Source organism: Melopsittacus undulatus, chromosome 6, assembly GCF_012275295.1.
Source record: "Melopsittacus undulatus isolate bMelUnd1 chromosome 6, bMelUnd1.mat.Z, whole genome shotgun sequence".
NCBI lineage: Eukaryota > Metazoa > Chordata > Aves > Psittaciformes > Psittaculidae > Melopsittacus > Melopsittacus undulatus.
In genome coordinates this window covers 10,605,977-10,619,149 of record NC_047532.1, presented here as the reverse complement: position 1 = coordinate 10,619,149, position 13,173 = coordinate 10,605,977, and the positions used below count along the sequence as shown (strand labels likewise).

The 13,173-nt window shown below is 47.4% G+C and overlaps 2 protein-coding genes across 6 annotated transcripts in view; one reads left to right on the top strand and one right to left on the bottom strand.

Annotated features, from left to right (window-relative positions):
• Positions 1–4,967, top strand: part of RAVER2 (ribonucleoprotein, PTB binding 2) — a 38,517-nt gene extending 33,550 nt beyond the window's left edge. For all 4 annotated transcript variants that reach the window (XM_034064353.1, XM_034064351.1, XM_034064352.1 and 1 more), the window contains exon 12: positions 4,233–4,967. In XM_034064353.1, coding sequence (XP_033920244.1) covers positions 4,233–4,379 — 147 coding nt within the window. In that variant the 3' untranslated portion in view covers positions 4,380–4,967. The remainder of the gene's footprint in view (positions 1–4,232) is intronic.
• A 1,641-nt stretch (positions 4,968–6,608) lies between these two features.
• JAK1 (Janus kinase 1) overlaps positions 6,609–13,173 on the bottom strand; it is a 62,779-nt gene continuing 56,214 nt past the window's right edge. The window contains exons 17-24 of one of the 2 annotated variants that reach the window (XM_005151181.3): positions 12,519–12,669; positions 11,857–11,951; positions 11,488–11,680; positions 10,607–10,731; positions 10,082–10,254; positions 9,491–9,608; positions 9,029–9,139; positions 6,609–8,272 (exon numbers count right to left, since the gene is read on the bottom strand). In XM_005151181.3, the coding sequence (XP_005151238.1) occupies positions 8,171–8,272; positions 9,029–9,139; positions 9,491–9,608; positions 10,082–10,254; positions 10,607–10,731; positions 11,488–11,680; positions 11,857–11,951; positions 12,519–12,669 (1,068 nt within the window). In that variant the 3' untranslated portion in view covers positions 6,609–8,170. The remainder of the gene's footprint in view (positions 8,273–9,028; positions 9,140–9,490; positions 9,609–10,081; positions 10,255–10,606; positions 10,732–11,487; positions 11,681–11,856; positions 11,952–12,518; positions 12,670–13,173) is intronic. The other variant, XM_034063859.1, reaches the window with a different exon arrangement.

Here is a 13,173-nt window from a genome sequence, read left to right as displayed (position 1 = left end):
GAAGCCTCTGAGGTGAGAAATGATTGTGTTTTCTTCCCATCTCCTTTGGCTGTTTAACACATCAGCTGCAAAGCTGCTTTTGGACCCTGGACACATGCTCTGGTTGATAGTGGCTGCTGCTGCCATTGGTACTGCAGGAATAAGGGGCTGGAGAATGTGGGGTGGATGGCACTGCATGGTCATGGTCACCTTCTGCAGGGCAGCCCTGCACGGTTTCCTCCAGGATTCATCCTCACGCTTCCGATTGTACCTGCCAGGAATGTCCCTCTCTAAAATCCCACAATCCAGAGTTAACCTGTTACAGGTCAGGAGTGTATTCAAATACTCCTACCAGGAAAGAGCACACCGTACCATTAGTTCCCAGTGAGTGGCTGCAGGATTGTTCTCACCGAGGCCGTTATATGGCCCGAGGTGTCTGTGACTAATGAGAAGCACACTTTGATTTATTAAGGAATTGTATAAACCATCCCCAGATTCATAATTTTGCTCAAGAAATCACTGCATGCCTGAGCTGCTGTGAACTACACGCTCCTTTTAGCAACTGAGTGTGACTCAGATGTTTTCGTACCTGCTGAGTGCTCATTATTATACCAAGTAAAAATGAATTCTTAAACCTTTTCTCTTTCACCTTCTGGATGGTCGTGGATCCCATTCTTCATTTAGGAATCTACAGGTGGATCTTACCCAGACTACAGTCCCTGCTTGCAGGTCATACCTACACTTTACAGTGGAGCCCAGGGATCATACCAGCCAGGCAGCTTGCAGCTTCATCCACAAACCCCATTAACTAAGGTGAGAGGAGAGATGGGGCAGAGCTGCTGCAGATGCAGCTGCTGGTGGAGGTGCTGCTTGTTTGTCTTGTGCTGCCACCGAGTGGACTTTGGACCCACGACAAGCCAAGGCAGAGCTTTTCCACTGCATCCATGCTCCTCAGGATCCCGAGTGGCTCAGGATCACACACAGTTCCTGGTGGATGTGATATATTAAAGCAGTGGTTGGGCAGAGTGTGCCAGGGCCTCTCGGAGCCTTCCAGCACCCTGGAGATCAGTGCTCGACACTGCCCACAAACACCAAACCCCACAGCAAAGCAAAGGCAAGGTGTTACTGAACAAACATCTTGGAAGGATGGTCTGCTGGAAGGTGTCCCTGCCCTTGGCATGGGGATAGGAACTAGATGGTCTTTAAGGTCTCTTCCAACCCAAGCCACTCTAGGATTCTATGGTCTGTGAGGGTGGATGTGCAAAAATGCCTTGAAGGAGGCACATTAAGTAGGAAGTGAACAGAGGAGGTAGATTGTACTGGGTTTAGATGATTCTTTTTGCTTTGCATGCAGATATTTTGCAGTGAGTCCCACTGGGATAAAACCTCTGAAGTGGAGTATAGCAAGTCAAGGCAGTGTCCAGGTTACCAACAGCCTCCACTCTGTAATACTCTTAACTGGATCTTGGGAGGAAAGCCATTTTAAAATGGCTTTCATTTGAAATCATAACAGACTTCAGCTAGATTCATAGAGTGAAGCTGCTTTTTTGTCTGTGGTGCCTTGTAGACCCTTAGTTTTCGTCAATAAAAGAGGTGAGAGGGATGGGGAAATGCTGGGGAAGCAGTGAGGACCAGATTACAGGAGGCTGGAGTCTGGACTAACAGGAGGCTGGCTTAACACAGGGTGAGATAGTGGGGATTAAAGCTTTATTCAGTCTGAACAAAGGATTTCTCATTTCCTGAGTGCTTCTGAAGTCCTGAGGAATTCATACCCCATGCTGTATGTAAATCACATTGCTCCTGGATGGGAGAGACCTTAAAAACTGGATTATCGTCTGGTTTGGAGTGGCTGCAGGCAGGTATGCCCAACAAGCTGCTGCCTTCCTGATCCAGCCCCAACCATGAGACCCACGATGTTCTCTGTGAGGACACTGACCTGGCTTTCCAGCCTCTGGGGCAGCTCATGGCCCTCTGCACGATGCTTGGGCACACCAAGAGGCTGAAGCAGCAATTGCAGCAGGGAGAGCTCAGGGCCCAGCCTCTCCTGTCCCTGTCGTGACAGTAAATCCCTTTGGTGCTTAGAAGTTAGTACCTGGATTCAGCACGTGATGTTCTGGCATTCAGAAACTCAGACTTGGCATGGGATTCCTGGTTTTTGGAGGATGTTTAGGAGCACACAACTATAGCCAGCCATGGTTCCTAGACAGGAGACAAGGCTTGGCCAGAGCTGGTTTTGGCTTAAGGATGGTCAAGGCTTGAAAACATTGCCATGGGCTGTGAAATCTGTTGCTGTGTCCAGCAAAAAGAGCTTTCAGGTTCCCAACATCTCTGATACGACTGGAAACGAGTGGAATTGTGACAGGAGGAGGAGATAGTCTGTGCTTTGAGCTAACTGAACCCTTCATCTCCAGTCTAAAGAGGAAGGTTTGAGTATGGAGGTGATGCTGAGCAGTTGCTCAGGAGGTTGTCTGGATGCCAGATGCCATAGAAGGCAGGAGCGCAGCCGGTCCCTTGGCACAGTGAAACACAGAATCATTCTTGGAATCAGGAGATAAATCCCAGTGCAGGAGGCACACAGGCTGGTCCCCATGAGGCTCAGTGTCGGTTCAGTGTGTGCTCACATGTGCCTGTGCTTGCTTTAGCTCTGCAACCTGTTTTCCCCCTGCTGCTATGGGCTGGGGTTTGGAGGTGAGGAGCATGGTTGGAGGCTGGATGAAGCATGTGGTGGTGATGCTGCTCTCTGCCATGTGAGCCAGGACACGTGGAGGGTCACAGTGCATGCGTGACAGCCCCATGGCTCTTGGAAGTGCAGGAGAGAGGATGGGAGGAAGCTAAAAGTCTCTCCTTAAGCAGGTTCCTATTTATGATAATGACAAGTGCATCCTAAAATGAACTTGGACTTAGCAGAGGGTAATTTGATTTGTGACTGTGAATTAGCAAGGGATGCTTCTAGGAACAGCAGGGAAGAGTTTGGCTCAGGGACATTTGATCAGCTCAGCTGTTCCTTTGATTAAGGAAATAGCATCCCAGCTTGGGAAATGTGTTAAGGTCTCTAAAATACTCACACCAGCATGAACCAGAATCCCACAGCTTCTGAGCTAGGAGCCAGACTTCAGCCGGGACATGCAGCGTGGTTGAGCAGGTTGTGGTGAGCTCAGGTTCAGGTGATTGATTGCTATGGGGCAGATGTTCAGTGGTGTCCAAGTGGCTGTTCAAGCCATTTGGTAATTAAATTAATGACACACTGGGGGAAACAGAAGTGGCACAGGGTGCCCAGAGAAGCTGTGGCTGCCCCATCCCTGGCAGTGTTCAAGGCCAGGTTGGACACAGGGGCTTGGAGCAAGCTGCTCCAGTGGAAGGGGTCCCTGCCCGTGGCAGGGGTTGGAATTGGATGAGCTGCAAAGTCCCTTCCAACCCAAACCAGTCTGGGATTCTATGATTCTATGAAGTGAGTAAGTCCTTGATTAGGGTGGTAGGCTCTAATGTGGCTGTACATCTTCTAGTGCTATAGGTGTGTGCATGGTGCAACATCCTGCGCTGATGGATCCCAGAGGGGCCCTGAACCTGAGCCTTGCATACCCTAAGGAGCACTTGACAGTGGAGCACCATTAGGTTCCCTGCATCCTCACCAGAAACCCTGCTCTGGGACCCTCTGTGCTTCCTGTGTATCAGAAGCAGGCATTTTAATTGAAGTTTTGATTAAAGAACCATTCCTGCTCTCTCTTTCACATCGGTACCACGTGTAAGCTCGTGTCTGCAAGTGGCACATGGCACTCTTAATCCGCAACACAAACCCACTCTGTCTGGCTGGAAAGCAAGCCCTGCAGCACCTGACTTGCTGTGACAGCATGCCAGGACAGTTTAACCCTTTCAGCTCTCTGAGAGAAAAGAGGAATGAAAGGTGGCTCGCTGGTGCCTTACATGAAGGGATGGTGGTGCCTGGAGCAGCAGGCTGATGATCAGCATGGCTGTTACACATCTGCTTTTCAAACACACACTGTGGAGCAGGGTTGCCCACCCCAGCCAGGCCTTTGCCCTCACAAAAATGCATGTTCAGTGGGGCACCAGTGCATTTAGCATTGGGTTTTGGTAGGGAAAGGGCACAAACACTGACTCATGAACTGAGTATAGCTGGACCTTAACGCCGAAGGAGTCAGTTCCTGGCTTCAGGTCCTTGATAATTCCCAGGCTGGAGCGTTATTTATTGACGCCCTTTGCTCTGGCTCATGTGTCACTTGTTTCCTTGTCCTCAGGTGGCTCCAGCGAGAAGTGAGAAGCGAGGCTCCTCGTACCTGCTGTCCCCCCCTGAGCCCAGCCCCGTGGAGTTCCTTGCCCAGCAGACTCAGGGCTCCGCAGTGCGTTACGCTGAGTCCTCGCTGAAGAAGAAGCGCGTCTATTGACACCGCCATCACCACTCCTGCCCCAGGGTGTGAGGGCAGGTTCTCGTACCTCTGCTATTTATTGCTGCCTTAACTTCAGACAAGTAATTCTTCTTTCTGTGTGGGTTAGAAGTATCCCAGGAGGAACACCCTCTGTACCAGGCGCGTCTGCCGAGGAAGCGGTACGTATGGCGACGAGGTGAGCCGGGCCTCGGGAGCCAGACTTGCCTCCTGAAGGGAGGGGATGGAGGCTCCTTTGTCATCTGCCACTGACAGCCACAGTGGGCTGAGGCTGACAGCACTGAGGAACTCGGTGAGTGTGGGGAGCTTCCCAGCTGAAAGCAATACAAGTCCTGAGGAGGGATTGCTGAGCCTTCCTCTTCTCCTCAAACCTGAGGGAGTTAAAAGATGAAGTCTTGATAGTAATTTTTTCTTATTTTTTTAACTGAGAATGTGGGTTTTTTCAGTCTTACTTTTTCCAGGATTAAGAGTTCTGCATTTACAGCCTTTAAATTTTTACTCTATTTCCTCTTAATCCTGGAATGGAGAAATACCAAATGTATTACCAGAGCCTCTGTGATGTTTTCAATAAATGTTTGTTAAAAGTAAGATGCTACACTGTGTGCTGCCTTGCAAGAGGAAAGTCAGCTGGGATAGGTGATACTTGGGCCATGCAGTAACCTCAGTCCACCCACCGCTTTTCCTTGGATAAGTCAGTTGCAGGTTGTGAATGCAGCTGTGTAAAGCAGTACATATGGTGAAGCACTGGCCTCCTTCAGTGGGTAAGGCAGGTAACGGAGAGGGGACATAATCAACTGCCTATTGCCTTTTTTTGTGGCTCCTTCTGGATCTGGATGCTTCAGCTGGAGCAGAAGCACCACCCCATCCCCCTCAGATGATGGGTTAATCCTGCCTTCCTGCACCTCAGTGTATTTATTCATTTTGCCAAGCATTCTTACCTTTTGAAACTTGCTGTGCTCCAAAGCCTGCTAGCGCAGAGCAGCCTGGCTCTGGGTTTCACTCTGTACATAACTGCCTTTTGCATGTAGCAGTTCCAACTACAGGAAACACTATTTATTCACCCACCTGTCCCAGGGGTGCAGTACAGCCTTGCACCCATGCACTGTGAACCACAGCACCCTGAGTATCCAGGCTGCCTCTGCCCATCTCCCCAGCTTGAGTATATTTATCTTTCTTTTTATAGTTAAAGGACTTTGTATTTTTAGCTTATCCACTGAGCAACTTAGAGCAGAGTCTGTCTTTGCTGCTGTTCATCCTTGTAGCTGAAGACTTAGAACTCCTTACTTTTGAAATCAACGTTTTTGACAGATCAGTTATGAGCCAATGCTCTGGGACAGCCTTGGGAATTCTGCTGCAGATCCATTTGGACTCAAGTCACTGAGCACTGAGGCCACAGCCCAGGTCCTTCTTAATCTTGCTGTAGATAAAACTGAAGCCATATTTGAGATACTCAAAAAGCAACAAAAAGGTCTTACCTTCTGCCTTTCAAGCTTTGTAACATGATCAGGATGCATATTGAACATAGATTTAGTTTTCACTTGGTTTAAGGCCAGGTTGGATACAGGGGCTTGGAGCAAGCTGCTCCAGTGGAAGGTGTCCCTGCCCGTGGCAGGGGTTGGAGCTGGGTGAGCTTTAAGGTCCCTTCCCACCCAAAAACCTGTCAGCAGCTGTGCTGGCTGCCCTCACCCAGCAGTGCAGGTTCCAGGGGTGTTCCTAGGGTTCTACAGCGTGTGTTGATCAATGCACTTGTACTGGTTTGTTCCAACTTGTTTGTATATGCAACTTTTTCAACTTACTATGCTTCTCAATGGAAATAAATTGTTGGTATACAGTTAAAGTGGATTTCTGTGGGAGGAAACCAGCTGTGGCCTACCTTTAAAGTAACCACTTAATGTGGGGAAGGGGTGTTTTGAAGTCAACACATTCTGATACCACTGGAAAATCTTATTTTGGCCTTTCAGTACCTAAAGGGGCCAACAAGAAACCGTTGGAGAGGGGCTTTGGACAAGGGCCTGTAGGAACAGGACAAGGGAAAGGGCTTTAACCTGCCAGAGAGGAGATTGAGATGAGATCTTTGAGCAGCTTCCAGTGGAAGGTTCTGGGGAGGCTAGAACTCAACAGCCTTTAAGGTCCCGTCCAAGCCAAATCCTTCTGGGATTCTGTGATCCCCAGGGAAGTGAAGTTACATGTAAAAACCTGCCTTTAATTTCTGCTTTAAAAAGATGGGCACATGGAGAAAAAGAAGATTTATTCATTGGATTTGTTTGTATAAAGAGTAACAAAGCGCTGACAGATTGAAATCAGGGCCATAAGGGATGTACATACAGAAAAAACAGGTAATACTGTAAAAATAAATCTGACCTCCTTGCAGCTCATAATTACAATTATATATATATATATGTATATATATATATGTGTGTGTAAAGACATCTTTCTGTATGGCCAGAACTCTCTCTTCAAAGCATTTTCAAAACCCGGGACAACACAATGGCCCAGGTTCTACAACAAAAGGTTTCCCGTTCAAGCACTGTTCCTTGAAGCCTGGTGGCTTCTCCGAGCCAAGCGCCATTCCACACTTCACCTGCTGATGGGTTCAACACTAAATCTGGTCCTGACACTACAGTGTTGGTGGTGGTGGTCCCAGTCTGGCTCCGCTGGCTTCCCTTTGGTTCCTTAATCCTGCCATGAGCATGGTTTGAGTCCAGAAGCCAACCTAACAAAAGGCCAGTCACCATTTCAGGCCAAACAAAAGGCTTTAGAGAAGATCAGCAGAAATGACTGATACAACATGCTGGCCAAAGAAACCATTGACCAAAACCTTACGTGCGATGTGCGCGGCCCCACTGGTCACAGAAAGGCTGTTCCACATGCTCCAGGTCTTCTGCTCCTTGTCCCAAGTGCTCAATCCTCACTTTTAGCTAATTCCTCATGGTTCGGGGAGCTCTCCCCTGCAGTCTGTACATTGATTCCTATTCTTTTCCATTCCCAAAGTATGTAATGAAGTTCACAGCATCAGAGCTCACTTGCGGTGCTGGCTGAGAGGCATTTGTAGGTTTAATGGCTACATAACCAGTGGAAACTTCAGCAGGTACAAGTGGGTCATGTAAAAAGCAAATGCAGTCATCCAGAAATGGGGTTCCTCACTGGAACAGGACGCTCTACATGTCAAGCCGTGCTTTTGGGATTGCTTTTTGGACCATCACCACAGTCAAGTAGCTATTTTTTCACTACGTGGATTGCTCAGAACTGCAGACTGGGTAAGACCAGCATATTCGTTGGTCTTCTCTGGATTTTTATGCTAGATTTGGATTTCTGTGCCCAAAACTGAAGTGCACATGAAGGCTGTTTGGCAAACTTCTTTTAAACCTCAAAACCCCATGAAAATTAACATACTGCATTAAATCCTCTTCTATCTACTTACATAGTTCAGGTCTTCAAGGACCACACGTGCCCAGCAGACTTGTTGCAATGCCACAGGTAGCACACAGAACATCTTCGGACATCATGGTAGTTCACATTGTGGCAAGACCGTAATGGGCTAAAGCTAAAACTGCCTCGCACTAAGAGCAGTAAGAAGAGTTGAAGCTATTATTTCTGCCATACCTTTTAATTCACTTGATCCAACTGTTGACTAAAATTCAAAAGGAAAACTATTGGAAAAAGGCTCCTTTAAACCACATTAGCACAGTCAGAGTACAAATTACAGTAGTTATAAAAAAACAATGAAAGGTTTTGGGCATTTCTGTGTTGACGCACGTTGAAAGTACTGACAGGATATACAAAACAGTGAATTACATTTTACTCATAATGGTTTCAAATCCTTGGATCAGATTGTGAAAGGTCGTCCGTTCGTCGTGCTTGAAGATCCAGCACTTCCTCATTAGCTGGTCCACCTAACAACAACAAGAGGCATTTATAAAGGAGGAGTGAAGCATCCCAACCCAAATCACTCTGTGATTCTCTGACTCAAATGAATCAAAGTTACTAACCCTGGACATGGGCTTTGTTACCTGGACAAAGCTTTCGGGAACAAACATTTTCCCCAAAGATATTAAAAAGGCAACAGATAGGATTAAAAGGGGCCAGGTTGGACACAGGCTTGGAGCAAGATGCTCCAGTGGAAGGGGTCCCTGCCCATGGCAGGGGTTGAAGCTGGATGGGCTTTAAGGTCCCTTCCAACACAAACCTGTCTGGGATTCTGATTTGTTTTTTCCAGTAAATAGAATGGAGCAGATTCTCACTGCTAAGGAATGAACAGTGACAGGAACATGCCTTGGATTTCGATCAGAATTAATACATGCTATGAGTGGGGGGTTCTTTGTTGAAGTAAAGGTGTATGTTTGACAGTGCAAACAATTGATGCAGTGCTGGTGCTGACAGCTTGAACCGTGGTGTTGCTCACTCTGGGTTCTGCACACTGAGGAAATGCATATTTAAAAAAATCAGAAGGATTCTGAATGCATTTTACATGAATCCAGACACTAAAGCAAAGTCCTTCACCCCTCTAAAGGGATGTCCCAAACTTGGGAACATCAGTGTCAGAAAAAACCCAGAAATGCCTTTTTAGCAGGTTTTCCTACCAGGATCTGGTGCTGTTTGGTGCTAAAGGGTGGGCACCAATACAACAAACACATGGGTACAGCCATTACCTCCTCTGGGCAGCTGGGCGGCCGTGGCAAACGCTTCTCCTCGTGCAAGACACGCACCAGCCGCGCCACCGTCATCTGCCCCTGCGTGGGGCCGATCATCTTCAGGAACTCCTGTGGAAAGAGCTGTCAGCCTCCCATCCCCCCCCTGCACTTATGCAGGGAGCTCCAGCTTGGCACTACGGTGGGATTTGCATCCCAAAGGGAAAACGAACAGTAGGTGCTTATTGTAGAGACAGCACACACCAGATACTCGCAGCAGAAAACAGGAATGCTTAAATAGAGCTTCCTCAGCAGGCTGCACAGTCACAACCTGCCTCCGTACAGGCTCTTTAGTGAAAGACAACCATAAGGGCTGTTTTCTTAAGAGATTCATCCACTTCTTGCTCCCCAAAATACAATCTATATTATGTATAATATCTGATTTAAACTACTTGAGCAGCCATTTCCTTCCCAATCACTTACTGCCATGGGGCTGGACTCCGAGTCACAGTAGGTAAGCAGCTCGTACAGTGTCACCCCAAATGACCAGACATCCGAGGCGATGTAGAACTTACTCTGAAGCAAGCATTCTGGAGCATACCTGTGGACACAACACCACGGTGTTAATCTTCATCCAGAGCCACACAAATCTCACATATGCACCACCCATCTGCATTTAAAGTGAACTAAAGACATGTATTCTACGTTTGGAGAGTCCTTGCACGTAAATTTATGTGTCCATAGGGCTTGAGATGCCACAGAAGTAGTAAATGAGGGACAACTGTTACACAGAGAGTCACTGTGAAACTAAAGGAGATTAAAAATCACAACAGTTAAGGTTTTAAGTGCAGGAAGAAATAAATGGCACAGAGTAGGTAAGTGTAGTCTACCAGGTGCCTTCTACTTCCTCTGATATTGGACCTTCACTTATTTTCCTTGCTCTGATGTTGTGTATTTCAGTCTCTTATCAGAACAAGAAAATTCTTCAGGACACCTAAAAGCCAGAGTCTGCAGGAGCAGACAAGTTACTGCCCTGCACAGTCTGCTTAAAGGAAATGAGTTATCAGTTACTACCAAAAGACAGGGCTGTCGAGGTCGTCTTTGACTGTGTAGTACTCCTTGTCTGTCTCGATGGCTTTGGTGAGACCAAAGTCCCCAATCTTCACTCTGTTCTCGCTTTCAACAAGGACGTTTCTTGCTGCCAAGTCACGGTGCACGTACTGACGGGAGCCCAGGTAGTCCATTCCCTAAGAGAGGAGAAAACCTTTTATGCTACTTGCTCCAACTCACATCGCTTTCTCCAGCTTCCCCTTCACAGCAGCAGGTCTTTGTGAGCTGCCCAGCCCCACCATTAACCACAAACCCATCTTCCTATCATAAACTTTCAGGCAAGGGGACCTGGTAATTCTTCCCTAGCTGAGCTTTGTGCCAGTAGCACCTGAAGCACTGGAGGGACTGCTGCAGGATCCAGCTCCTTGGGACAAAGGAAGGAGAAGAGTTTTGTTCACTGAGCAAGGCTCTTTCCCCTTCCCTCTATTCAATTAAACATTAAACTACTCAAGCAGAAGAGCTGCAGGAAGGCTCTGGTGCCAGGCTCACCTTGCAGATCTGAACCGCGTATCGGAGAAGCTGTTTGAGATTGATTTTGTTCTTGTTCCGCGGCAGATACTCCTTCAGGCTCCCAGAAGGAAGAAATTCCATGATGAGTTTAATCCCACTTCCACCTAACAACAGAGCAAGGGTTTAACATTCCCCTTCCCACATCATTAACACCATTAACTGGCAGCGTTTTTAATGGTTTCATGTGAGTGTGGCCACACTATGGGCTAAACCCCAGTGACAGTCCCTGCACAACCCAGTAGAGAATCTATTCAGGCATGAGAGTCACTGAACTTTTAATACTGGCTTAGAACAATCACTACTGAAAAGCAAAACTATAAAACAAGAGAGCTCTCTTCTGTGAATACTGGATGCTGCCAACACTGACCTCTGGGTTAAAGGGGTGATGACCCAGCTGTGATGGGGCAGCTCACTCCTGAACAGTCCCCATCATCCTGCCCAGGTGCTCAGTTTTGTATGGATTTGGTGTGAACACTGACCTGTTGCTCACATCCAGGTTTGCCCAGCATGGCTTCACAGCTAAGCCTTGGAGGGCATTGGAAGAGGTTGCCCAGAGAAGCTGTGGCTGCCCCATCCCTGACAGTGCTCAAGGCCAGGTTGGACACAGGGGCTTGGAGCAAGCTGCTCTAGTGGAAGGGGTCCCTGCCCGTGGCAGGGGTTGGAGCTGGGTGAGATTTGAGCTCCCCTCCAACACAAACCAGGCTGGGATTCTATAGTAAATTGCTGCTTTTTCCATAAAGAAAATGACCTAAACCCCTAAGACTGAACTAAGATTGTTCTACTTTTTAAAATGCTTCATTTTTAAAGGACAACCCTTTTACTTCTAGTGTGTACTTTTAATATTCACCATGAAGACTTACCATCTTCTGTGCAAATTCCCTTGTATTTGACAATGTTCTCATGATAAAGATTCCTCAAGATCTCTATTTCCTTCTTGAGATCAGCAATGTGATTCCCTCCACTCTCTGGCTTTAGGGATTTAACTGCCACTTGCTCCCCTGTATTGTCACCTTCTGGATCGTATCTGCAGAGTTCCACCTTGCCAAAGTGGCCCTGATAGTAAAAGGAAGAAGGAAGAGTGTTATTTAACACAACACTTGCTAACCACAGTGTTAGTGACATGCTATTTTGGGCATTTATGACTCTCATCTTCCTGTTGTGACACAGAAAGCACACACAGCTGTGTGTACACACACGTATCCGTGTTCTGCTCCCGACATTCCTCTTACCTCTCCCAGATCACGGATTCTTTTCAAGAATCTCTTCTCAAAGACAGTGGGATCCACCTCTGTAAAGGGCTTCTTCTCTGAGACAATGTCAGGATCTAAGGTGGAAAACAAGTCTCAGGTCAGACAGATTCCTGCCAGGACATCTTGGACACTTCATTGCCAGTGAACTGTTCTCAGTGTGTCTATCCCTGCTGCCACAACTTCCTTTACTTAAATCCTGCCTTCTGTTTGCCAGGGAATTCCTTCCACTTGCACATGCCAGTCTGTCACTTGCTCATCTTCCCCCTCACCTTGTGGGTTGCTTGCTGGGTCTCCTTCCAGGCATCCTGCCTTCTCTTCATATACTTCCCACCCTCTAGTAGTTACTCAGCTTCCATGATTATATATTACTAGACATGGGAGGCAAAATTATGCCCTTTATTGACTGACTGCTATGAAATATGGACCATCAAATGAGCCAGCAGTAAAACCAACACAACTGCAGCCACACATACAGCATGAATTAAACACATCCCACTTGCACTCATCTGCAGAAAGGGTTAGTTCCATTTCTGCAGGGACACCACACTCCTGGCATCAATACAACCGGACACACAGGACAATGCTCCTGGAGGGTCCTGACTTGGCCAAATAAAGCAGCCATTCTTCAGCCAAGGCCTTACTTTGTTCCTCCAGCTTGTTGATGTCTCTCATGATTGCTCTGAAGAAGGGTCTCTGATGGGGGTCATAGTTCATGCACTGCTTCATCAGGTCAGCCAGCTCCTTGCACGATGGTGTTGCCAACACAAAATGCCCCTCGTAGAACCTCTCTTTCTGTAAGGTGCAAAGGGAAACTCCTGCTTGAATTTCAGCTTTTAGCTTAATACACCCACGTTCTACAGCAGAAAACGTGACCACTGGGTCCTTAACTCACTGTGGACATAAACTTTGACAAGGAAATCATCCTCTTCGGCAGTAGCTCTAAACCATCTCCTACCCACAGAGAATTATTATTGTGCTGAATCTCACGTAGTTTGGAGCAACCACTTAAAGACATGGAAGGTTCTACAACACTCTGAAGATTTCATCTTTCAGAAGTGCTTTTTCCTCCAGGTTTGCCATGTTATTTATGCACCAGGACAAATGGCTGAGTGGAAATGCTCACCAAGGAAACACCACAACACTGCCTGCTCTTCACAGCCCCTGAGAAGGTACCAGCTTCGGGGCAAATGGGATGAGGATGCATTTTTCTAAGCTCTGCCTTCCACATGCAGGAAGGGGACTGCACCCAGGGCAGCCAGTTCCCCTCAGCCACCTCCTGTAGTGACTCAAGGACTC